Source organism: Manis javanica, chromosome 2 (genome assembly GCF_040802235.1).
Source record: "Manis javanica isolate MJ-LG chromosome 2, MJ_LKY, whole genome shotgun sequence".
In the NCBI taxonomy this organism is placed as follows: domain Eukaryota; kingdom Metazoa; phylum Chordata; class Mammalia; order Pholidota; family Manidae; genus Manis; species Manis javanica.
The window spans coordinates 195,440,398-195,453,866 of record NC_133157.1 but is presented as its reverse complement, the minus strand read 5'-3'; the positions used below and the strand labels follow the sequence as shown (position 1 = coordinate 195,453,866).

Here is a 13,469-nt window from a genome sequence, read left to right as displayed (position 1 = left end):
TATTACTAAAAATATAAAACTATGTGATTCTGAAATAAGCTCCCTAGGAGTATCTTCATGTACCCAAAATGAGACATCATGAAGTAAAACAAAACTTTTAACTTGAATGTAACTAAATCTTTCTCTATTCTCATAACACCAAAGAGATCAATGATTTGCAAGCTATTTTATGGTCACAACATCATTTCTTCAAATGACAATGTTTAGGTGGACACCATAATTTAAAACAGAAGGTAGACCTGTACTGCTTTAATTAGACATCAGGGACCCAAAGTCCCATCCACCTGCTCAGCTTCTCAATTTTCTGTTACCTCTGTCTAGTGCACATTTTTCTCATTATCTTTGAAGGCTCTGGTTTTTCTGACACTCAGATGTTTTCTCAAAGGTCATCTTGTCAACAGTACTCCCAATGACTCTATCAGAAATAGCCTCCGCCTTACAGTCAAACACATTCTTAGTCTTAGATGGTCTTATCCTGTTTTATTTTCTTCTTTTCACTATTTGAAATTACAGTAGAGTAGAGGATGGTATTACATGATGTGTGTGACATGACATTATTTGTCTGTCCTCTTACAGTATAAGCTGTAGGAGGGCAACCCTTTGCCATCTGGTTCATTACTGTGTCTCCGAGGCTAAAAAAGTATCTGGAACAGAATAGGCCCTAAAGAATATTACCCAAGAAATGACTTGGAATATTGCTCTCCAATATTTTTAAATATGTTTAAAAATATGTTTAAAATATTGATATTGCAAAAATGAAATATGTATATTTTTCAACCTCTGGGCTATGCATATATCCTAAATAATTATTAATACTGAAATAATTTACAATATAAATAAAAAGGAAAATAAAGTATGTATTGATTTTATAAATTTTAGAACTATCAAGCATCATTTTGTATTATTGAATGATCCTCTATTAAATCCAAATTAAAAGTATTATTATTTTCAGTATAAGTCAGCACAGATTAAATATATACTCTAATTTAGAAAAATTTCATAACAAATTCCTACAAATATAGGAAAACATAAAGTAATTTTCTGTCACTGTCTCCATATAAATCAATTTTAACATTTTTCCAGCAACATTACTTTTTATTACTTTTATGTCTTTTCCCTATTAATTATAATTTACTTTAGGTCATGCTCTATGTATCATTATTTTTGTATCACCAGCATATTCTTATGATACCTTATTACACAGGAGAAAATTAAGTGAATGAACCGATGAGTCAAATTCCAACCATCGGTTAATCACAACATTTTTACTTAGAACTTTATTTCCTATTGTTCCCCCAAACACATTTACATTATAGTTTATTCCCATTCCTAAAATACTCAAAGTAAAAAATCATTGTATATATTTTTGCTTCTCTCTTTTATTCCATTACCTATTTTTTACCTTCTCGAACTTAAAATCCTACTTGATTTTTGAGACCCAGTTCAAATGCTCTTTTATGAATAAGCATCCTTTGATCATTCCAGTGTGAAATGATCCCTGTCTCTTCCGGCCTTTTATTTATCAGATCCTCATGTATTTTAGTTGGTTGTGTACCATATCTCCTACTTCACTGGAAATGCTTTTAAGCACCCTGTCTTTAGATTAGAGCAACATGTACTCATATTTGTGACTCTGGTAACACTTAGAATACTCTGTTTCGTAGGGTTAGAACCCAATTCATTATTAAGGAATTTTAACATTTGATTCATATTCTTAAAGATTTTAACCTGATGGGGGGAAATATTTTGTTTGCAATATCATGGACTGATGTTATTAAGAATAATAATACTTAATTTTAATGGAATAGGTAAACTATACCCTACAGCTAAGATTTAAATTGTGAATTTTAGCTGAAAGAAAGATCAATGCATATTGCAGGATTTGTGAAAAGCATTACTGTGAAGCTGGCCTTGACTTGGCCTTATATTACTTTTCTTCCTATAATATACATTACCTGATATTTTAAGGAGTTATAGATAATAAAATGAAGCATAACTACTTGAAAAATTAGTAGACTAATGTGTCCTTACATTTTACAGGGGTATATAAAAGCCAGGAAGCTCGCCTAATGTTACACATCTATCTTATTAAAGTGCCAGCACATGCTTCCGTGAAGAAAATGAAGGAGGAAAATTGGGCCATGGATGGCTTTGTAAGTATAGTTCTTTACAAGTCCACTGATGATTCTCATAACAAATTTGTGCTTTGGTTTGTCACTACAATTTCAGAACAAAGGTAATTTTCTAAATTTAGCTAGTTATAAACATACACACACATGCACACACACAGATATAAAATGAGAAAATTACTACTATGGGTAAATTATTTTGAGAATAATTATTCAGTGTCATATTTAGTGATCTAGAGTTTTAAACCAATGATTATTAGATTCTGGTAAGCTTTGCTCTCTTTTGTAGTACTTCTATAGATGGGGCATATAGTTTTCACTGGATTCATCAAATGTTTTGTTACAGTCAATACTATGATAAGTAAATCTGGGTAAAATATAATTCAGTCTTTGTCTGGAACCAATATTTAAGTTATAAGCAATACATTTACAAAATGCTTCAGAAAAACTAAGTATGCCCATTAAATTTAAGCAGATTTTGAATCTTTTATAAAGCTGTTTATGAAGAGGTAGTTATATGAATTGCTTCATGTGGGGAGGTAGTTACCACAGGTTTACCATGGAGTGACCCTGTCCTATTTAACTACTTGAGTGAATGAAGTTTCTAAATTGTCAGTTGAAAGCAGTAAGTCTTATATTCATATACTGGCCAGGAGTCTTTGCCAAAAAGTAAGCGTAAGAGCTCTGCTCATTCCCTATTGGGTAATAAGCCTTTTACAAGAAAAACCTAAGCGGAAAGAAGATAGCAGGACACAGGCTTCAGTAAGTTTGATTCCTGAAGGAAAAAATGTCCATCCAGTTTCCCTATTAGTGCCATTATTCATGAGGTTGGGAGCTAACTCATATCTTCAATGCACTCAGATTGCTTAATTGTACTGTTTAATGTAAGAAATAAATAAAATGAATTCACTTAATAAAAGATTAAGGTTTGAGCTATTCCTTTTAGAAGCCTTTCATTTTTAAAAACAGCCATGCCCAGAGTATGTCATCTGATGATAAGAAATAAATCACTTGTGAAATATCAGACTTCTATGGATGGTTTGGTGTGATATTTTGCTTTTCGGGTGAATATTCAAGGTTATTTATTTTTTTTTAGAACTTCTACAATAACCTACATAACTTTGGTATCTAATTAGAACAAACCTTAGGGTAGATCCACCTTAATAGTTACAAAGAACACTGAAATGTGTCAATTCCTATTATATCTCTGAGATCAAATGACACTATGCATGTAAAGCACTTTTTAAATATAGGATTTTATAGACATGCAAGGTTCACCTAATAGCATTTATAGCATCAGAAACAACCACCAAATATCAGAACCAAACAATGTGTATTTAGTTCTTTCTCATGTGCCCGCAGTTAGTTGTGGGTGGTGTCTGAAGCTGTGATAGCAACTTCAGATCTGCTCCAAGTGTCTCCTTCTGGGGCCCAGGTTGGAGAGGCGGCAACTACCTGGAGCATAGTCTCCTCTTGTCAGAAGTCAGAAGCTCTCAGAAGCAAAGTGGAAACATGCACCCCCTTTTTTAAAACAGCTCTTTTGAGATACATTTAAAGTGTACAATTTACACTTGAAGTTCACCCATTTAAAGTGTGCAATTGAGTGGTTATTAACATATTTTCAGTTGCATAAATATCACCACTATTGATTTTAGAATATTTCCCCTGACCTCCAAAGGAAATGCCATAGCCTGCAGCTCTCACCCCCTCCATTCGTCCCTCATCCCCACCCCAGCCCAAGGCAACCACAAACTATTTCCTGTCACTGTAGATTTCCATCTGGACTTTCATATTTATAGAATCATGTGATATGTGGTCTTTTTGTGACTGGTTTCTTTCATTTATGATGGGAGCATGTTTCTTAAAGCCTAGGCTTGGAACTGACCTATTATCAGTCCCCCCCACATTCCTTGGTCAAAGCAAGTTACAAGACCAAACACAACTCAATGAGACAGGAAGTAAACCCTTCCCGTAGTAAAGACTGGTTGGGGCAGGAGGAGTCCATGAATACTAAACAGAAATCTGATCTGCACGTACAGTATTACGCTATTTTAATTTAACTGACCATTTGCTTCATTCTGTTTCATCATTATCATAGACCATTTTTTGACAATAGGTTTTTTAGCTTAGACGAAATCTATATATTTAATGTCAGTATATAAATAACCAATGCTCTTTTTTCTGTCATAAGTATTTAAAAATGAAAATTTTGATTTCCACTTTAATGATGACAGATTTGCACAATATGCTGTTTTATGTAGGAAGAAGATACAGATGAAGGAGCTCTGCATAATATTCATTTCAGAGTAATGTTGAATATTAGTCTGGGTAAATATAGCTGTGCCTCTTCAGATTTAAGTGAACTTATAAATATTTTTAGGTTTCTGCTGAGCCTGATGGAGCTACTTATGTATTTCAAGGATTTATTCAGGGCAAAGATTATGGGCAATTTGGACTACAAAGACTGGGTAATGTATTCATTTGCATGTCATTCCTTTATTACTCCAGACATCACAAGAAAGTACTGTGGATTCTGGATATTAGACATACTTACTACATTTTGAATTTTGCACTGTCAGAACTATACATTGATACATTTGATAGCCTTTTAAATAATCACATTCTTCAAAATATTGATTCTCTATGTAGTAACTCTGTGCAATGTGTTTGGTTTTTTTAATCACATTTCTTATAATTATGACAAACTGTCTTGCCCTTAAGCAAGTAAAAAGGAGGAAAATGATATGGATATAAAATAAAATATTAAACTGTAAATTATTTCCTTTTATCTCACAAAAACTGTAATAACTTCTCCTCAGTTTGAATATTGTTGCAATTTTCTTACACCTCAGAAAATGTAGTGGCACTTTGAGAAACTCATAGGATCTGGAAAAGGGAAATAACTTTGAAGAATGGGACCCTTTATGGGGCTTTGTACTATTTAGATATACAGTTTTTTGTGGTGGGAAGCACAAGGTTTTGTCCTTATTTCCAACTCTTCTAAAATGTGAGTAAACACTTAATGGTCTTTCTTGAATGTATCTATTAACATAGCTTTTGATATATAATTTTCCTAAGGTATACTATCTCCCATTAGTACATTTTGGTATTGATATATAAGGAATAAATTCAGGCAGTAAAAATTGCAGTTTAACATTCATCTTAATAATTCTGTTACTTTGAACTTTTACATAAATATTCTGAGTCTCTGGAAAAATAAGATACAGAATAAGGTGTGGACATTTTTTAACCTGGACTTAGTCTCTAAATGAACAGTAATAATATGATACCATTTCAGATGCCTTGCTAAAAATTGTGTTCATTTTATAAATAGGATAAAGCATTCATTGCCATAGTACCATAGTATATAGTTGTGCAATTGAATGCAAGATGTTTTCACGTACTATTCCCCAAAGTATCTCAAACACTGCATGTCTAAAACAGGACCTATACAAAAGGAGCTATGTCTTTCTGAGAAAGAACTGTTAGTTGTTCCTTTTTCCCTGTCACTGTGCCAACACACTGACAAACCCGATTTTTCTACTCCCTAATTGTGCTAATGCCTTTGGCGTTTACTCAGCCCCAAGAGGAATGCTTCTATTCTCATGCTGCCTTCCCTTTTGTCCTCTCAAACAAGTTCTGTTGATTTTAGCAAATGCTCCCCTAAATCTATCTTTTCATGATGTTCATAGTGCTCTAATTCACATCCTAATTCCCACTGTTACCCAGGTTAAATTATATCTTGCTACAACCTTCAAACTCCTTCTTCCATTCTGAACTCCCTCAAATCCATTCCACCCTAGTCAATATTCTAAATCATGTAACTTATCAACAGGTCTTTTATTTCTAAAGGACTTCAGTTGCCTTCACTGTGGGTGGGTAATAAGTTTAGGTTCTTTAGAATAATATTTATATCCTTTCAGAGTCTAGCCAAAATCATTTCCCCACATCATTTCCACACAGATATGCCTAATGCTTGCCATATCCCCTGAATACGCCACTCACCTTCCTGTTTCTAGGCTTATGATGGTCCTGCTTCCTCCTCCATTTGTTGTTCTACTGATTCTTTAGAGGCAAGCTTGCATTGTATATCCTCCAGAAAACATCCCTACTTGCACCAAGTGGAATTACTCCTTCCCTTCCTTAAGCATATTAATCATTAATTCATGCTTGACAAATACACTTATTTGTGTCTCTGTAATTTTACCACTATTGTGTAATGCTTCAGTTCTGAGACGGCTTATTTGTTATTCTGTATTTTTTCCTGGAAAAATAGCTTTTGCATAGTAGACACTGTGAAAAATTGTGTGGAAGTGAGTTGAAGGAGTTTCAGCAATTATTTTGCGTACTATGTTCATTTCCAATTAGTCACCTTGAGAAAGGAAGAAATTAATTTATAAAAATGAAAATCAATTTCTAAAACATAGAGTTGATTTTATATTTATAGTGTATATTTTGTTTATAGGACTGAATATGACAGAAGGTTCGAATTCTTCAAATCAACCTCATGGTACAAATAGTAGTTCTGTGGCCATTGCTATTCTTGTGCCTTTTTTTGCACTTATATTTGCAGGATTTGGATTTTATCTTTATAAACAAAGGTAAGTTTCTTGATTTTAACTACAAAATCTTTCCCAAATTTGTATTTCCCATTCTTTTTACTACTCTAGTTTAAATCTTAACTTCAATTTTTTTTCTTGATTATTGAAATCTCTGTGCCAAATATTGCCACAGTAGTTGATGCCCTCCCTGCCCCTCTACTATCCCAACAAACACACAACAAAAACTGCTCTGTTAAGTTGCACAAGCATTCATTCACTCCAACACTTCCTGCATTTGCCTGTTAGCTTCCAGGTATATAAGTAATTGAATAAGCTATTTTTACATTGTCACAATGAGACTTCAGAGATACAAAATCTAGGTTAAGGGTTAAATTAATGGTGATATCTGTTAACAAATTTATTTAGATATCTAGGAAGAAACTTGTGTCTCAATCTCTTAGTTCATATGACAATACTGACTGATCTTACCTAGGCAGATGGATGGTAAAAATCCTCTAATCTTCTTCTTCATCTTCTGTTGCTTTTAGAAGATTGTGTAGTTAGTTTGTTGTATTTGGGATATATCAAGTATATGACTATATACATTATTAGTTGGTCCTTGTTCACTGTATCTACTACAATCCTAGTTAAGGGCTTTACTATATAATTCTCCACTATTGGGACTCATCCTTCATCAAGAAAAACACATGTGCATAGGCAGTTAATTAAATGAATATTACCTAAATGCATTTTCCCCAAAACTGATGTTTTTATAATAAATGTCTGTATTATCTAATAATGATTTATTTAATATTATATAAATTTGTAATAATTTCATATTAGCAGCTGTTTAGGCTTTGTCAATATCAGACTTTATAAATGATAAAAATCACAACCAAGTTTGTTTATAAAGCAAGATAAATTAGTCTTTTTTATTATTAGAGTAAAATACACATAACATAGGAGCAATTAAATTGTTGTAGATATACAATTCAGTGGCATTTAATACATTTGCAATGTCATGGAACCATGACTGCTAGTTTCAGAGCATTTTTATCACCCCCAAAAAGGAAAATCTGTACCTATTAAACAGTCATTGCCCATTCCTCCATCCCCACCCTAGGCATCTAGTAATCTGCTTTCTGCCTGTATTGGTTTGTTTATTTTAGATGTTTCATGTAAATGGAATCATATAACATGTGATATTTGTATCTGGCTTCTTAAACTTAACATAATGTTTCCAAGTTTCATCCATATTATAGCATACATGAGTACTTCATTCCTTTACATGGCTGAATAATATTCCATTGTACGTTTAAATGTGTCTGTTTGATTATATTCATTCATTGATTGTCAGACATTTGGATTATTCCTATGTGTGAATAGTGCTATTGTGAATAGCAGTTTTTGGCGATTGTGAATAGTGCCATACATGTTTGTATACAAGTTTTTGTTCAGACATCTGTTTCAATTCTTCTGAATATATACCCAAGAATGGACTTGATGGGTTATATGGTAATTCCACATTTAATTTACTGAAAACCATCCAACTGTTTTGCACAGCAGCTGCACCATTTCACATTCCCCCAGCAAGGTATGAGGATTCCGCTTCCTCCACATTCTTACCAACACTTGTTGTTTTGTTTCTTTTTTTCTTCTATTTCTCTTCCCCGAATCCCCTCTCCCTCCCCCTTCTTTCCATCCTAATACATGATGTAGTATCTAATTGTGGTTTTTATTTGCATCTCCCCATTTACTAATGACACTGAGCACCTAGTCATGTGTTTGATGACCATTTGTCTATTTTCTTTGAAGAAATGCCTATTCAAGTACTTTGCCCATTTTTTAATCTGGTTGTTTGTCTTACTATTATTGAATTGTAAGAATTCTTTATATATTCTGGATACTAGACTCTTAGGAGATACATGGTTTGCCAATATTTATCCATTTCTGTGGGTTGTATTTTCATTCTCTTGATAGTGTCCTTTGATGTATAAAAGTTTTTCATTTTTAATTATCTACTTTTTTTGTTGCTTATGCTTTTAGTGTCATGTCATATCTAAGAAAGCACTGCCACATTCAAGGGCATGAAGATTTTTCTCTATGTTTTCTCCTAAGGGTTTTATAGATTTAGCTCTTATATTTAGAACTTTGATTCATTTCAAGTTAATTTTTGTTGATGTCATTTCAAGTTAATTTTTGCTGATGGTGTAAACTTTTCTAAACCTTGATGGCAGTATTTTCCTTAAAACTGTTACCCAATATTAGCAAAAGGAAATTCCTTTGTATCTTCACAATTCTGGCCTAATCAGAAGGAAATTATGTTGCTTCTGGTTTTTATTATGAACCAAATTTGAAAAAAGGAGAGAAATATTATCCATTAAATTTATGCATCTAGTAAGAGCAAGTTGTATGCAATATAACTATATAGGTGATGCCTTTGAACAGAACTTGATATAGCTTTTTTAAGAAGTAGATTGGCATACAAATCACCTAAGAATTTTTAGTGTAGAGAAAATTTCAGAAAATTCGTAAGGGATATAGTAAAATCATATAATGCCAAATACTGAGATAAAATAAATAGCTGAAATTTGTGGTGCTTGGTTTTAAAAAAAAAGGAGTTGAAAAACAGACTTAAGATAGATCACTTTTAGGAATTAGGTAGGGACAAGTCTGCCTTTCTACCATTAGAAAAGTCAGTGAATTATGTAGTGCAATCTCGGAAAGGAGTCTAGAAATTAACATTAGTTAAAGGTGAGAGAAATAAATGAAGCAGGAATTTAAGACCAGCAACTGAAGCCAGCTAGCCTAGATCTATGTGTTTTATGTTAACTAAAGGCAAATGTTCAGTTTTCAGTAGCTGTTAGGAAACTATCTTGATGACTTAATATCAGTACAGTCATTTCTTCTTTGAGATTTTGAATTTATTTGCTCCAGTGTATATCATTTTTAAGCAAATTGAGTATTTGTTTCTGAGATACTCCCAGTGCCTTCCCAAATTAGCCCATGGCATTAGCTGTCTATTCCTGAAATCCCCTTTTTATTAGTGTAGAGTTGGCTCCTTCTTGCCCCTAAAATCTCACATGAAATTGTACCTCCTTAGAGATGCTTTTCCTTATTACCTCTTCCAAAATGGTCCCCACTTCCTGTCATATCAACCGCTTTCCTTTTCATCAAAACACTTTTCATTACCAATATTTCTGTTTTATTTATTTTTAATTCATCCATTATTTTCTATCACTACAATATGTGCTCCATGAGATTAATGACATTACATGCTTTTTTAAAAAAATTATACATCCAATGCCTAGGATCATGCCTGGTGCATAATAGATGCTCAGTAAATATTTGATGAATGTATGAATGAATGAACAGTAATAAAATTTAAATTCATCATGATCCTAATTTACTTGTACTATAAATGTTAATTCATAATGATTATTTCATGAGAAAATGTATGAGAAAAGTATCATTTATTTATACTTCATTATTCATATTAGTGCTATACATAAATATGTATTACATATGGATTAAAAATGTCACTTGGGTTTTAAAAGTGACAAGTAAATTGTTCAAAATTGATGCATTGAGTTTATGGTTTTTCACTTAATATTTTCAAGTTATATAACCCATTACAATGCTAACTCAGGTATATTGTTTGAGTCTTACTCTGCTCAAACTGTTTCTAGAAAAAAGTTAACACATAGCTAATCAATGTTCTCATCAACAGGACTGCACCCAAAACACAGTACACAGGATGTTCAGTTCATGAAAATAACAATGGTCAAGCAGCTTTTGAAAACCCCATGTACGACACCAATACGAAGTCAGCGGAAGGAAAGGCAGTACGATTCGATCCCAACTTGAACACAGTCTGCACAATGGTATAACGTGGCAACCCCTTGCCTTCTTCAGAAGCTTGGAAATCGACACAAAACAGTGCACATTTAGTTCACTGATAAACAAATTAAAGCACACTTTTCAGGACTTGCTGGGTCACCTTTTCCTGAGGAATGATAAAGAGCGTTTTTTCATAAACTGGACCATAATTCTTCTTCATGTTTACCATGGAGAGTTTTACAGAAATTTGGCTGCACTCTAAGAGTGCTTACTCACAGTTTATTTGCTTTTTTTAAAAAGGAGATTATTCTAAAACATAAACTTATTTGCATATATTGGAGGAGCATCCACTATCAGTATTTCTGTGCTTTATAAACTATATTAGAGGGACTGGGTTTAAAAAAAAAGATATAGGGTAGAAAATAAAAGCTATACTTACAAGAGTCAATAGATCACTGACTTCTCTTTAACTGTTCTGAGCTGCACCACACCCACAAGTTTGTATTTCACACGACTCTTATAGGCTCCTTATTCTTGTTGAGTCATTGTTTTCCTTACTCCATGGTTTTTCAGGTTGAGCCATGCTCTGAGTGTTTATGAGCTAATTTATGCCACAGAAGAGATAAGATTGCCTGCTCTGATTTGACTCTTTCTGGGTTTTGCTCTTCAGCATCATATCACTATTCTTTTTTTATACTGGTTGTCATAGGTTCTGCAAATGGTAAGATCATCATGTTATCCTCCCGATTTTCCTCATTATGTTGTAACTAATATTATTCAGTAAGCCATACAGTAGTGTTTGACTTCTTACTGCAATCTGTTTTGTCACCCAGAAACCAATTTAGCTGGCAAAAATTATCTATAACTGATGATTTTGCAATTGCCTGAGACACCAAGCTTCCATCCTTTACCAAACTTCCCAATGTTTTTGAAAGACCAAATAGACTCTACTCTAGTTTATGATACATCAGTTTTTCCTTTTAGTCAAGCCTTCAAGTTTACTTAACATTGTTTTGAACTTTAATGGAACAATGAGTTAGATATGTATTTGGGCCCTCCACAAACATAATGACTAAAAGAAATGGACTCTTTCAAATCACCAATGTGAATTTGTTTCCTATAGTTGTAGATTAACCAAATTTTCATATATTTTAAAATCGCTACACGTTATTCTGAAGCAGGTTTCAGATATGATTGGTTTCTTTCATTGTCAAATTAAGATAGAGATTTGCAGGTTATTGGCGTCTCATTTACAACTGTATCATGGTAACGCCAACATTTTGATTGAAGAGGCCATTGTTTTTCTTTTATAGCATGCTTTATTTCATTGAATAAATTACATGCCCAGTGTGAACTCTTTGTTCTTGTCCCTTTCAAATATGGATAACTCTGTAAACAGTCTCCACTTTTTGTGTCATGAGACAGAGTGCCTAAGAGAAATCATTACACCCAGGAGCTGCTTGGAGCTATCTCTACAACATTTATTGAATTTCTTGTAAACCACTTTGAGATACATTTTTTTGGAAATTCATACAATTTTCTCAACATTGTACTCTACTGACACGATGCTGTTTTAAATTTTATGCCATCAATTATTTATTCTAGTTTTTTCAGATGACTGCAATAACAATGATTCATTCATTAATGTTAAGGTTAATACATTTAAGATCTTGTTTAAACAATGTTTCTTCTGCAACTGGCTACTCCTCTTATATTAATGCATACACTTTTGTAAAGAAGTATATTTTTATGAAAAAAAAACTTTGTAAAAGTATGATGTAAATTTTCAGTGCAATGTAAACAAAATAAAAATAGATAATTGCTTTTGTAAAATGTGTATTCTTTTCAAAATTGCCTGCCCACTTATTCTGGGTAGTAGAAAGGAATGAATGGCCCACATTTATTTGGTGTTTAAAAGTTCCAGAACTGCATATTATTTATATTTAGTTAATAACATAATAATGAAATATAGGTATTTGTCTTGTTTATATTCTATAGTTCCCTGTGACACTCTTTTCCAAAGTAAATGAATTTCCAGTAAACATAGTACTACCATAAGAACCCTTCTCTTAGAATTTTTCTTAAATGTCAATATTTTAATAATACTACCTAAATTTAGATGTACCTGCTGGTTTCTAATATTCTATAGTATATTTTCTAAGAGATATTTATGTTTAACATGCTTCATAGGTATGAACTCAATAATCATTAAATAGCTACACTAAATTACTACTCAAAACAAGTTTACCTTGACAGAATGGATCACATAAAGATTTTTTACCCAAGAAAGTTACCAACTTTTGACAAAGTTCAAATCACAAAGTAATTTAAGTTCAATTTTACTAGAGAACTCTTTTTCAGAAAATATATTGTCTCTATATTTGAAAACCTCAGACTATAACCTTTGTAGTCTATCTCTGTTTATTACACTTTCATTTGAGAAATAAATACTTCTTAATGTAATTGTAGTTTCTTTTTTAACTTGGCTAACTGCACTCCCTCCATGTTTTACTCATTTCATGTCTTCTGTATTTTGCTGTTGTTCTTTGCCTTTATTTTTATTCATTTCTGTATTCTTTTTATTCTTTTTTCTTTTTCTCCTTTTTAATTTGCTTTTTCTCTTCTGATGATTTTCTTAATATTATTTCCTGTTTTACGTGTCTTCTCCTTTTTAGCCTTTTATTATTTCTCAACTTTTTCTATGCTCTTGTTCCTTAACCCTCTCAAAAGTTAGCAGCAATTTTAGTGGGAGTAAATTTATTTTCATTCTTCACAGCTTTGTTTTTAACTAACAAACTTACACGGTATTTGAAGTAGAAAATGTGATGACTTGATAAATGTATACTTTCTCTCTTGTTGAGAACATTAAGTTCTACTCTCTTAGCAGATTTCAATTAAGGAAGTAATTTTAAAGAGCCTTTTCTACTTCCCTTATATTTAAAAACATTGAAGCCATAGG

General features: G+C 32.5%; 1 protein-coding gene across 5 annotated transcripts in view; it reads left to right on the top strand.

Annotated features, from left to right (window-relative positions):
- CSMD3 (CUB and Sushi multiple domains 3) overlaps positions 1-10,952 on the top strand; it is a 1,174,595-nt gene extending 1,163,643 nt beyond the window's left edge. For all 5 annotated transcript variants that reach the window (XM_073229983.1, XM_073229982.1, XM_073229981.1 and 2 more), the window contains 4 exons: positions 2,041-2,153; positions 4,510-4,597; positions 6,595-6,730; positions 10,401-10,952. In XM_073229983.1, the coding sequence (XP_073086084.1) occupies positions 2,041-2,153; positions 4,510-4,597; positions 6,595-6,730; positions 10,401-10,560 (497 nt within the window). In that variant the 3' untranslated portion in view covers positions 10,561-10,952. The remainder of the gene's footprint in view (positions 1-2,040; positions 2,154-4,509; positions 4,598-6,594; positions 6,731-10,400) is intronic.
- Positions 10,953-13,469: the final 2,517 nt, after the last annotated feature.